At 36.5% G+C, this 13,552-nt stretch overlaps 1 protein-coding gene across 9 annotated transcripts in view; it reads right to left on the minus strand.

Annotated features, from left to right (window-relative positions):
* Positions 1-4,326: 4,326 nt before the first annotated feature.
* ADK (adenosine kinase) overlaps positions 4,327-13,552 on the minus strand; it is a 496,766-nt gene continuing 487,540 nt past the window's right edge. For 7 of the 9 annotated variants that reach the window (XM_082424930.1, XM_082424929.1, XM_082424931.1 and 4 more), the window contains one exon: positions 4,327-5,137. In XM_082424930.1, the coding sequence (XP_082281056.1) occupies positions 5,102-5,137 (36 nt within the window). In that variant the 3' untranslated portion in view covers positions 4,327-5,101. Of the gene's footprint in view, positions 5,138-13,010; positions 13,140-13,552 lie in introns of all 9 variants that reach the window. The other 2 variants (XR_014253411.1, XM_082424927.1) reach the window with 1 other exon arrangement.

Raw genomic sequence — 13,552 nt, forward strand, 5'->3', positions numbered from 1 at the left:
TATTATCAGACTGCCAGCCGAACATATGCTTTCTTTGTAGGCTTGTGTATGTCTAAGACAATCTATATTATGCATCTCTTTTTGAAAGGGTAAAGAATTACAATACTTGCTTTGCAAAATGGGTAAGAATAATAGCTTTTAGCCAAGGTCGCTTGGACTTTATTTAAGATAAAGAATGTATTTCTCTCACCCTGATCTAAAAACAAAGTTACTCTTTGATTCGAGGAAATAAAGCAGTACGTAAAGGTACATATCATGAAGATAGATATGAAAACTAGAAAAAAACTCAACAGCCACTCTTGCTCTTTTTTCTTTCTCTCCTACTCTGCTATACTAATACTTGGGCATCCAGCCTGTCTCCAAATGTTTGGTACCACCTTCTTTTCCACCTCATGGAAGCAGTCTTCAAGCAAAATTGATCACTCGCTGAGACTAGGCCAATCTCAATGTTCTAACTCTCCAGATCACCTAGGCTCCCCCTTGAAGTATCAGTCTCCTGTGCCCACCTGATTCACCCAACTGTAACACACAAATGAATGGCCTCAGTCTTCGTGGCTCACTCCTCTGGTAAGAACCCTCTTTTCCCACATTCAGAGAGGCAACCTTGTTAAAACCACTAGTACATAATATACTTTAGGGATGTCACAACCAAAGCATCTACATTTTGTGAATTACATAGAATAAGAGGGTTACACAACTATTTGAAGGGAACCTGAGGTCAGAATCCATGTTTTTTTTTTAATATAAATTTATTTATTTATTTATTTTTGGCTGTGTTGGGTCTTCTTTGCTGTGCGTGGGCTTTCTCTAGTTGCAGTGAGCGGGGGCTACTCTTCGTTGTGGTGTGCAGGCTCCTCATTGCAGTGGCTTCTCTTGTTGAGGAACACGGGCTCTAGGCACACAGGCTTCAGCAGTTGTGGCCTGCGGGATCTACAGTGCAGGCTCAGTACTTGTGGCACACGGGCTTAGTTGCTCCGCGGCATGTGGGATCTTCCCGGACCAGGGCTCAAACCCGTGTCCCCTGCACTGGCAGGCAGATTCTTAACCACTGCGCCACCAGGGAAGCCCAGAATCCATGTCTTCTTGACAACTTCATTATTCTTCCCCTGTCCTGTATGACTTCCCTCAACTATCTGTTAAACCAGGATGCTATAAAGTGGGACTAGGTTGACTACTCCTCATTCCAAGATGGAAAAACTTAGGTCAGAGAGGATAATGCCTAACAACCAATTAAAGGCAGTTTTCCTGAGGCCCAGTCAGCTAGGCTAGCCATATTTTCCCTTTGTCCTTTACCAAAACAGAGAACTAAAAAAGTATGCCATAAACCCAAGAACAAAATACACAACCTAATGACTTTTTTTAACAGAAGAAAAGCTATGTGGGACTTCCCTGGTGGTGCAGTGGTTAAGAATCTGCCTGCCAGCGCACGGGACACGGGTTCGAGCCCTGGTCCGGGAAGATCCCACATGCCACGGAGCAACTAAGTCCGTGCACCACAACTACTAAGCCTGCGTTCTAGAGCCTGCGAGCCACACCTACTGGGCCTGTGCGCCACAACTACTGAAGCCCGTGCGCCTAGAGCCCGTGCTCTGCAACAAGAGAAGCCACTGCGATGAAGAAGCCCGTGCACTGCAAAGAAGAGTAGCCCCCGCTCGACGCAACCAGAGAAGACCTGTGCAAAGCAACGAAGACCCAACACAGCCAAAAAAAAAAAAAAAAAAAAAGTTACGTGATCTGTGTGCATGTTAATTACTACCAGTAGGCATACTTTGGAACCTGCTATAAATAGCGACTGTCATAAAAGTTTAGCTGGTGAGTGGCACTTGATCAATAGCCTTGGGGTAAGGGATTTTCTTATCAAAAAAAGAATAGGAAAGGTTTATTAGTGTCTCACCTACTGATCTAAGAGAAAGATATTCTGCAGTAGTTTTAATATGATAAAGATACTCTAGCACTTAAACTAACTGTCTTTGAGAGACAAAGTTGGAGGACTCACACTTCCTGATTTCAAAACTCAAAGCTCTAGTAATCTAGACAGTCTGGATTGGCATAAAGATAACATACAGACATATAGACCAATGGAACAGAACTGAGAGTCCAGAAATAAAACCTTACATTTATGGTCCATTAATTTTTGACAAGGGTGCCAAGACAATTCAGTAGTGGATAAAATAGTCTTTTTAATAAGGTACAGGGAGGACTTCCCTGGTGGTCCAGTGGTTAAGACTGAGCTTCCACTGCAGGGGGCATGGGTTCGATCCCTGGTCGGGGAACTAAGATCCCACATGCCGCAAGGGGTGGCCAAAAAAAGTAAATTAAAAAAAGAAAAATAAAAAAGGTACAGGGACAACTGGATAGCCACAGGCAAAATAATTTAGATCTCCCAACTCAAATATATGCCAAAATAAACTCGAAATGGATCAAAGAGTTAAATGTAGGAGCAAAACCCATAAAACTCTTAAAAGAGAATATAGATGTAATTCTTCTTGACCTTGGATTAGGCAATGGTTTCTTAGATATGAAGCCGAAAGCACAATCGACCAAAAAGAAAAAAAGAAAAGAAAAAAGATAAACTGGATTTCATACAAATTAAAAACATCTGGGGAATTCCCTGAAGGGGAAGTCCCAGTTGTTAGGACTCCGAGCTTTCACTGCCCAGGATGCGGGTTCCATTCCTGGTTGGGGAACTAAGATCCCACAAGTTGTGCAGCATGGCCAAAACAAAAACAAACAAACAAATTTGTGCTTCAAAGGATACCTGCAAGAAAGTGGAAACACAACCCACAGAATGGAAGAAAATATGTGTAAATCATATGTCTAAGACTTATACCCGGAATATATAAAGAACGCTTACAACTCAACAACAAAAGGACAAATCACTCAATTAAAAAATGGGCAAGCAATCTGAATAGACATTTCTCCAAAGAAAAAAATACAAATGGTCAATAAACATAATATCATTAGTAAGAGGAAAATGCAAATTAAAACCACAATGAGATAGCACTTCATACCCTCCAAGATGGCTATAATCAAACAGAGAGTAGCAAATGTTGGCAAGGGTGTGAAAAAACTGAAACCCTCAAACCATGTTAGTGAGAATGCAAGATGATGCAGTCCCTTTGGAAAAAGGTGTGGCAGTTTCTCAAAAAGTTAAGCATAGGGTTACCATGTGATCCAGCAATTCTACTCCTATGTATATACCTAAAAGAACTGAAAACATACATCCACATAAAAAACCTGTATGTGATTGTTAATAGCAGCATGACTCATAATAGCCCAAAAGTGTTAACAACTGAAATGTCCATCATGAATGGATAAACAAAATATGGTATATCCATACAAAGAAATATTATTTGACAATAAAAAGAAGTACTGAAAATGTCCTAAGGTGGGCAAACATTGTAAACATGCTAAGTGAAAGAAGCAAGACACAAAAGAACACATTTTTATGAATATCAAGAATAGGCAAATCTATAGAGTCAGAAAATAGATTAGTGGTTACCAGAGAATGGGGAGTGAATTGGGTTTCCTTTTGGGGTGATGCAAGTGGTCTTGATTTAGATATTGGTGACAGCTGCACAGCTTTGTGAATATACTAAAGCCCACTGAATTGTATACTTTAAAATGAAAAATTTTATGGTATATGAATTATATCTCAATAATGATAAAAAAGATAAACAAGCATAGGAGACCTAATAAAAGTTGACTTAAACACAAACAAAACAAAAACCTGAATGCTTTTCTATGGTTTGAATTCAGTTTTATAACTATGATCTTTTTTTTCTTCAACAACAATAATCATAATGATAACAATAGTAGGTACTTATTAGACTTTAGGTAACAAGCATTTTATACTTAGTGTTCTCTCTCAAATTATCTCAATGACCTTGTACATAGGGGTTATGATCCCATTTTACAGAAAGGAAGTTGAAGTTCAAAGAGGCTGAGTAATTTGCCCAAGGTCATATCAAGGTAATTAAGTCTGACTCCAGAGGTTCTTTTTTTTCAGAGATTTTTTTTTTTTGGTTGCATTGCACAGCATGTGGGATCTTAGTTCCCCAAACAGGGATTGAACCTGTGCCCCCTGCAGTGGAAGCACAGAGTCCTAACCACTGGACTGCCAGGGAATTTCCTGGAGGTTCTATTATACCATGTTGTGTTCCTTAAAACAGTGGCTTACTGGTCTCTAATACTAAGTTATTTCTCAATGTGTTATGTTGTTCTTTCTGTCTCCATCAACAAAACAGATATTATTTCAGGACCCAGGATTAAACAATGATCTTTCTTCCTTAGTTTGCGGAGCACAGGGCAAAGACAGAAAAAAAGTCCCATATGACAAGTTTTTATTTGTATCAAATTACAGAGTACCATAAGTAAATATAAGATTATGACTTGAATATTTAATATAGCTTATAATTTGGCAAATTATTTAATTATCCAAAGTTTATTACATGTTTGAGTACACACTGAAGAAATTACTTGGCACAACTTGGCAAGACAAATATTTCTGTACCTTATTTAACCATTTATCATGTATATACATGGTACGTATATGAACATATGTGTGTATATGTGTATACACACTTCTGAATTAAATATACTTGTATAAAAGCTAAAGATTTATATACTGATATTATCTTTAATTCCTTAAAAAAAATCTATCATATTAAATTGCGTCTGCATTCAAAGCAGAAATGTAAAAAAATGATCACTTTACTAAGTACACATGAATTTACAAAGTAATAAAAATGAAACAAAATTTCTATTGAAATGTTATATTCCTGTTTAATTGACATTTAAGTGGCACTATCAAACTATGGAAATAAACCTCCGATTTTAGGTTGTTGAGAGAATAAAGATTCTAGTGCGTACTACTGTACCCTCTAAATTAAGATGAACATTATTATAGTAGGAAAGGTAGCATTTAATTTTCTTCTTTATTAATATGGGAATTCTCAGGAAGCCATCAGGGCAGTGTCTGTACTCCTGGGCTGCGGTTTCCTGCTTTTTCATCAGTGGAAGTCTGGCTTCTCAGGAAAGGTGCAGCCAGTCCTCCTAATTATGACACTTGCTGCATAGTGGCCAGCACGGATGCATTCAGTCAGGGGCTTGTCAGAGACCAGCTGAGACAGAAAACCTGGAACACAGACAAAAGGGAAAAACATGAGTATTGTGTAACAGCATCAGAAATGTCATATGGGTCAGAACGAAAAATGGTCTACATACCTATGCCTTTCTTCAGTCTTGAGAGTGAAGTGTCAAACCTCTAGGGTTAGAGAGTTCTTTCCTAATATTTCTTTTAAAGAGCTCAAGTCGGGACGTGACAGCTCACCACCAAGTCAACCTAGTCTTTCTAAGCCTAAACTATCATGCTTTCCTTGATAAGGAGACTTTAACTCTGAGATTAAAAGGTTATAAGTAAGAAATACTGGCCAAATAATATTATATTGGGTCTTTACAGCTGAGAAATTATTAGTTATGCCTCTGCCTATCTCTCTGGATTCCTTCTGTATTGCTGTTATTCCTAGAAAATTGCTATTTGGAAAAAATACCTGGATATCTCTCCAAGAACAAATTTGAGAGTTGAAAAGTTATGGATGACCTTATATCTCTTTCACTCCCAGATGTAACAGTGAAATAATTTCTATAGTCAAGCACCATGGACCTACTTGACATTAAAATAAATATGGTAAGGTAGGAAACAGTGTTGAGGCCTTCTGCTTCCGACCAACATGAAATAAAAGGAACCAGATTTACCCTTTCTCCAGAAACAATTTTAAAATAAAAACAAAGTATATGCAACAAAGTTTTTCAAATATTGTACTTCAGCCACAAAAGATCCATGAAAGAAGGGAAACAAATGAGGTAAACTGTAAAAGTTACCAGGCCACAATACATGACCACAACACTCTGCCTAGGCAGAGCCTGACAGTTTCACTGACTTGAGAAGATGGAATTGGGAGTCAAAATAGGATAAAATTAAACATCTACACAGACTGATCAGGAAAAAAAAGAGGGGAGATATAAATTGCCAATATTGGTAATAAGAGATATGACATCACTATAGCATCTACACATGCTAAAAGGATAATAAGGAACATTAACAACTTTATGCCAATAGATCTGACAAGTTAAATTGGACAAACTTCTGGAGAGACACAAACTATCACAGCTCTCTCAGGAAGAAACAGATAACCTGAAGAGCCTTCTATCTATTAAATATTTGATTTTATAATTAAAAAGTACATTAAAAGCACATAAATAATTCCAGGTTCAGATGGTGTCACTGGTGAGTTCTACCAAATATTTAAGGAAGAAAAATAATGTCAATGCTATACAAACTATTCAGAAAACTGAAAAGGAGAGAATACTTCCCAACTCATTATTTGAGGCCAGCATTACTCTGATACCAAAATCAGAAAAGATGCAAATATTTTAGCAAATCTAATCCAGTAGTATATTTAAAAAAAGATAGTAAATCATAATCAGGTAGCATTTATCCCAGAAATACAAGGTTGATTTAACATTCAAAAACCAATCACTGTAATCTACCACATTAACTAAGAAAACCATAAAATCATCTTCACAGATGCCGAAAAAGCATCTGACAAAATCCAAGATCAGTTTCTAAAAAAAACTTTCAGCAAACTAGGAATAGAAGGGAACTTCCTCAACCTCATAAAGGGCACTTGTGAAAAACTTGCATTTAATATCATTCTTAATGGTGGATGATGGAATGTTTTTCCCTTAGAATTGAGAACAAGGAAAGAATGTTCGTTCTTAAACATTGTACTGGAGACCCTAGCCAGTGCAATATGGCAAACAAAAGAAAGAAGAAAAAGCACCAAGACTGAAAATGAAGTAAAATTGTCTTCATTTGCAGATGGCATGACTGTCTAGGGCTACGATTCTCAACAATGCCAAATGTTCTCTGGGGGGCAAAATTGCCAATGTCTGGAGACGTTCTTGGTTGTCAAACCTGCAGCAGAGGGTGCTACTGGCAACTAGTGGGTAGGGCCCAGGGATGCTGCTAAATATCCTATGATGTCAATAATGCCGAGACTGAGAAATCCTGGTCTATGTAGAAAATCCTATGGAATCTAGAGAAAAGTTACTAGAACTACTAAGTGAGTTTAGTATAACTGCAGGATACAAAATCACTATGCAAAAATCAATTGGATTTCTGTACTAGTAACGTGTATATAGCAATTGTATATGCCAGCAAAATTGATATTAAAAATACTATTCACCATACCATCAAATATGTGAAATACCTAGGGCTAAATATGACAAAAGCTGTGTAAGACATTTATTTACACTGAAAATGACAAAACAGTGTTGAGAAAACAAAACAACAATGCTGAGAGAAATTTTAAAAAGCTAAGTAAATGAAGAGATATAAAGTGTGCAGAGATCAGAAGATTCAATATTGTTATCAGCTCTACTGATTCAACGTAATATCAACCAAAATTTCAGCAGACTTTTCTAACAGAAACTGACAAGCTGATTCTACAATTTATGTGGAAATGCAAAGAATTTAGACTAATCAAAACACAACTTTGAAAAGAAGACTACTTGATTAAAAAACTTATTACAGAACTAAAATAATTGAGACATTATGGTATTGGCATAAAGATAGACAAATCAATGCAACTGAAGAGACAGTCCAGGAATAAACCTACTTCTATATGGTCAATTGATTTTTACAAAGGTATTAAGTAATTCAATGAAGAAAGGATGATCTTTTAAACAAATGTTCTTAGAAGAGCTGGATGGCCATATGTGAAAAAAACCAAAAACAAAAGCCCCCACTTCTACTCTTCCTCACATCAACCACAAAAATTAACTTGAAATGGAACATAGGTCTAAATATAAGAGTTAAAACCATTAAACTCTGAGAAGAAAACTTAGGAGGAAATCTTAGTGATTTTGAACTTGCCAAAGATCTCTTAAGACATAAAAAGTGTAAACTTTTATGAGAGAAAAAAATAATTTGACTTTGCCAAATTAAACACTTTTATACCTCAATAACAAGAAACAACCCAATAAAAAATGGGCAACAGTGTTGAACACTTTAGCAAAGAAGATAAACAGATGTCAAACAAGCACATGAAAAGATGTTCAATATCATTATTCATTAGAGAAATGCAAATTAAAGCCACCATTAGATACCACTGCCCACCCACCAGAATGGCTAAAATTAAAAAGACTGAAAAACCAAGTGTTGGCAAGGGTACAGATCAACTGAAACTCTCATATACTGATTGTGAGACTATAAAATGATAAGCCCCCTTTTGAAAACCATTTATCTGCATCTTAAAAAGTTAAACATACACCTACTATATGACTCAGTCTTTCTATTTCTAGGTATTTAACCCAAGGTAAAGGAAAGCATTTTTCCATACCATGATTTGTAAATGAGTGTTCAGAGCAGCTTTATTTGGAACAGCCCAAAACTGGAAACAATCCAAATAGCATGGAAGCAGTAGATATGTCCATAGTGATGGTTTCATAGGCGTATACATAATTCAACATTTGTAAAACTGTACACTTTAAACATGTGCAGTTTACTGTATGTCAATTACACTGCAATAAAACTATATAAAAAATTGTTATAGTTATAAATAAGATAGTCAAGAACAGAAGAATCTGGGGCTACTTCCCTCTTAGGAAAACCCAAGCTGCTGTAGCAGTACTCAAATACTCAGAAGAACAGATGATAATGAGAAACTGTTCCGTAGCCAGACTTTTAGGCCCTCCCATAGCCCCTGGGCAGCTGGGGGGTGAAGGTTAATTTAAAAGCTGTGGTGTAGTGACCTGTACAGAGCATTATAAGAGATTTATGTTCTTTCTCTTCTACCATTCTGACCACACAGGCTTCTCCCTGTCAGATTTGGGGAATGCTCTGTATTCAATAAAATAAATAAGTACGCCCAACCTAAGAATAATTAATTTGGTTAATGGAGTGATGTATTTTGAAGACGTTTGCTTAGAATGTGAAATCACTCTCTCAAGAGATTTAGTAAGAGTATTTTATCAATGGGTTTTCAGGTAACAGTCAAAGGTCGATATTAACTTTCAGCCAAACTGTGAGACTAAACTACTCAGCCCACACAGTGAATGGAGCAGATGCCAAATTTAGTCAGATCAGCTTACAATGGAAACACGTCTATCAGAAGAATTATAAGGAACATCTGTTTTCCTCATTCCTCCTGGTATGTTCTTTGAGAGAAGAGAAAGCTTATGTTTATGAAATATTTTTGTGAAGCCTAAATACCAGCATCCTCTTTCTAAGAGAAGAGCAAGCTGATGACTGAAGTCCCCTGAAGAGACATTTTCTTTGACAAGTGGAAAACCTGGATGCAGAAAAAAGCTAAGACCTTTGCCCCAGGTGAATATCAGTTCTTTAATAATCTATTTTAAAAAACGAACTGAGATGAACTACAGATGTTATACAATCAATTATAAGTGGAACCTTCATAAAGTAGCTGGTGTGAATCTTCAAAAGTTGTACAAAATAGTTTAAATAAAGGGAGCTTATATTAAAGCTCCCTTATATTATATTATATTAAAGAATCATAGGGAATCCTTTTATAATAGGAATTAAACATCCCCAAGATACATTTTTTATTGTGTAAAATATACATAACCTAAAAATTACCATTTTGACCATTTTTAAGTGTACAATTCATGGCATTAAGTACATTTTGCAATGCTGTGTAACCATCACCTCTATCGATTTCCAGAACTTTTTCATCACTCCAACAGAAACTATACTCATTAAACTCTCCATTCCCCCTCCTCGTGGCCTCTGGTAAATGCTATTCTTTCTGTCTCTATGAATTTGCCTACTCTGGGTACTTCCCATGAGTAGGATCATGCAATATTTGGCCTTTTGTGTCTGGCTTATTTCACTTAGCATAATGTTTTGCAATATAATTTTTTAAGCTTAGATTTTAATTATTAGCTGGCCTAAAATGTATTTTTAAAAAACTGTATTTGGAAATAATTTCAAATTCAGAGAAAACCTGCAGGAATAAAAACAACGCAAATAGTACCCACATATCCTTTACCCGGATGCACTTATTGTCAACATTTTGTTCCTTCTACGCACATGCTCTCTTTTTATACAATCTTCCCCCAAACTATCTGAGAGGAAGTTGCATCTGTCATCTCCCTTTACCTTTAAATATATCTATGTGTCTTCCCTGAGAATAAGGCTATTCTCTTACATAACCATAGTCATCAACTTCAGTAACACTGTTAGAATACTGTTATCTAATCGACTGTCCATATTCCAGTTTTGTCAATGACCCAATAATGTCCTTTATAGCATTTTTCTTCCTTCTAGGATAGAATTTAGTCTAGGATTTGTCATATTTTTAGTCTCCTTTATCTTGAACATTTCCTCAGTCTTTCTTTGACTTTTGTGAGAAGGATATTTTCAAAGAATACAGTCTTCCCCTACTCTGTATTTAATAGAGTGATTCTCATTTTGGTTTGTTTGGTATTTCCTCATGATTAATTCAGACTATGCGTTCCTGGCCAGAATACTAGAAAAATTATGTTATTCTTCTCAGGGTATCACACATTTAGGAGCATATTATGTCTGGCTGCTGTTCACTGGTGACAATTTTGATCACCTGATCAAGGTGTTGTCCTATTTCTCCATTGTATAGTTATATTTTCCCTTGCATCTAACAGGGAGTCTGTTGGTAGACAGTTTAATACCATGCAAATATGCTACTCCCCATCAAGAATGCCAATCTCTTCTCCCAGAGTTAGTATTCACTCATGATTCTTAACTGAAGCAACTTAAACTGTGATGAATTTCTAACTCCAGCACTCCTTTCACATTTACCAGTCAGCTTCTGGCATTTTACTATATGCAAGATCTTACCTTTTCTCCCATTTATTATTTTTAATCTATTTATTTATCAATAAGGAGCACAGACTTTTGTTTTTTAATCAATGGTTTATAATTCATTATAGCCCTTAATTTGGTGATCAAAATGTCCCACTTTTTGCCAGTAGGAGCACCTTCAAGCTGGCTCAGGTGTCCTTGGACGTGCCCTCACACTATTTTTGAGCACTTCCTTACTTTCTGGCATTATGTTCTGGGCTCTTAAACCCACCCTATCCCAGCCCTGGAATCAGCCATTTTTCCAAAGATACCTATTTCCTATTAGGGTGGAATGGTATTAGAGACCAAAGTGTGGGTGGTAAGTGCATTCTTTGCTTTTGAACTCTGTCAGCGAATTGAGCTAGGAAGTATGCATGTACACACATGCAAAGATATACATACTTACAGACATAAATGTGTACATATGTATACATATACACACAGACCTATTTTAGAAATTGAGTTGACACCAATATTTCCAATTCCAATCCATCCCCACAGAGTTCTTTCTTACCTTCCCCCCTTCCATTAAAATGATTTTGTACTTTCTTCTATAGTGAAAGCCCTAGTTCCCAACAATATCAACACATTTATTTATTGGCTCAGTTTTTTTTTTAATTGGAGTATAAGTTGATCTACAATTGGCTCAGTTGTGAAATGTCTCTAAAACAGCTTCAAAATTGCTTCACCACTTATTCTACGAAAACCCAAATCTACTAAAAAGAGTTTGGAATTGGTTTGCTGTTCTCCAATGCACTCAAATACTGTGTTCAGTTTGCTCTTTAGATTGGTTCTCTTTTTTACTCCACTTTAGAATGGTTCACTTTACTTAAGACTGAAAAAAATGTTGGGGTCATGCGTTTCAGTTTGCTTTCAGTTTTCGTTCCCCACTTTCATCCTTGTTAATTTAATGTCTTTAAAAATATGTAGAATATTAACATGTTTCCAAGTAAAAACTCTAAAAAAGGTATACTCAGAGAAGTGTCATATCCTTTTACCCTGTGCCCCTCTGTGCCCGTCCCCAATGTATGTACCCAATTTCACTGTTTTCTGGTTTGTCTTCCTGTTGTTTATTTTTGTAAAGGTAAGCAGATATATGTGCATTTTCTTATTTCCTCTTCTTTCTTACGCAAAAGGAGGTAGCATAGAATACATGCCCTTTTGCACTTTGCTTTTTTCACTTAAAACACCACCTGGAAATCACTGCATATTAATACATAGAGATTCTCCTCATTCTTTTTTACAGCTGCATAGCACCATATTGTATGGATATACCATAGTTTATTCACTCCATCTCCTATGTGTGAATGTTCACATAGTTTCTAATGCTTTGAAATTACAAATAATTCTGTAATGAATAACATTTTGCATACATATTTTTGTGTTGTTGGGTGTGTGTGTGTTACCTTTGGGATAAATTTCTACAAGTAGAATTTTCTGGGTTGAAGGGTAAATACATAAGCAGTTTTGTTAGATATTGCCAAATTCCCCCTCTTTGGGGTTGAACTGTTTTGCATTTCCACTAGTCATGTTTGAGGGTGTCTGCTTCCCCACAGCCTCAACAAGAGAGTATACTGCCAAGCTTCTGAATTTTTGCCAATCTGATGGGTTAGAAACAATATCTCAATGTAACTTTAATTTGCATTCTTCTTACTATGAGTGAGGTTGAACATCTTTTTATATGCGTAAAGAACAAATCTCTTTCTGTGAGTTGCTTATTCTGATATTTTGCTTATTTTTCTATAGAATTTTTGGTCTCCTCTGCCCCCCCCCGCCCCCAATTTTTAGAAGTTCTCTGCATTTTTAGAATATTATTCCAATAAAGTATTTTTTAGGTAGGAAAAATACAAATAATGACAATATGCTATTAATATATACAAACTCTGTGCCAGTAAGTAAACAAAGTGCTTATTCATATTTCATTCACTGACTGTGGTGAATTATAAAAAGTGTGGTTGGCAGACACTATAGCAGATAAATATGGCTTGCAGATAAATTTAAAAAAGAATTTTGCACTCTTTTACTAAAGATTTTGGGCCTAACAAGAAGTCAAGAAGTAAAATCTTAAATAACTGACTTGGCTTGTGTACTCAGTATGAAAAAGTACCTTAGAAGCTCTTTTTTGGGGGCCATTAGCTTACGGTCCTTGTCAGTACATCATGTTGAAAATGAAGGGTAAGGCTCTGCATATATGCCTTTCAGCACAGCCATGAGAAGAGGAACAGGAGGCATAACACTGGAGAACAAGAAACATCAATACAGGTTTCCAAATCAAGAACTCATATGCTGAGGCGATTGTTGTTACCTTTTTACTTTGGTTCATTCTCTCTGTGACCTCTAACTCCCCTCTGATCCTTTTACAGATAGGCTTATCCCAGGGCCTCTCAGACTTTCCCCAACTTTAGACCAAGTCATGGACCTTGGGTCTCCAGCTGTTGAGGCACAAGGTAGGTGAAGGCTTCTCAATGACACTGAATTTGGTTCCTAGGGCTAGTATCAGCTGGCTCTGAATCCTGGAACAATCACAGACCCAGAGCTCTCAGAATAAACCTCTGTCCATTAACAACTGGTACAGCTTGTCACCTTCTGGTAAATTTCATTTGGAATTTTCTTTTACTGATGTTAAAGAGAGTGATCTGCACATATGGT

The sequence above is a fragment of the Balaenoptera physalus genome, assembly GCF_965194825.1.
Source record: "Balaenoptera physalus genome assembly, chromosome: 14".
NCBI classification, from domain to species: Eukaryota; Metazoa; Chordata; class Mammalia; order Artiodactyla; family Balaenopteridae; genus Balaenoptera; species Balaenoptera physalus.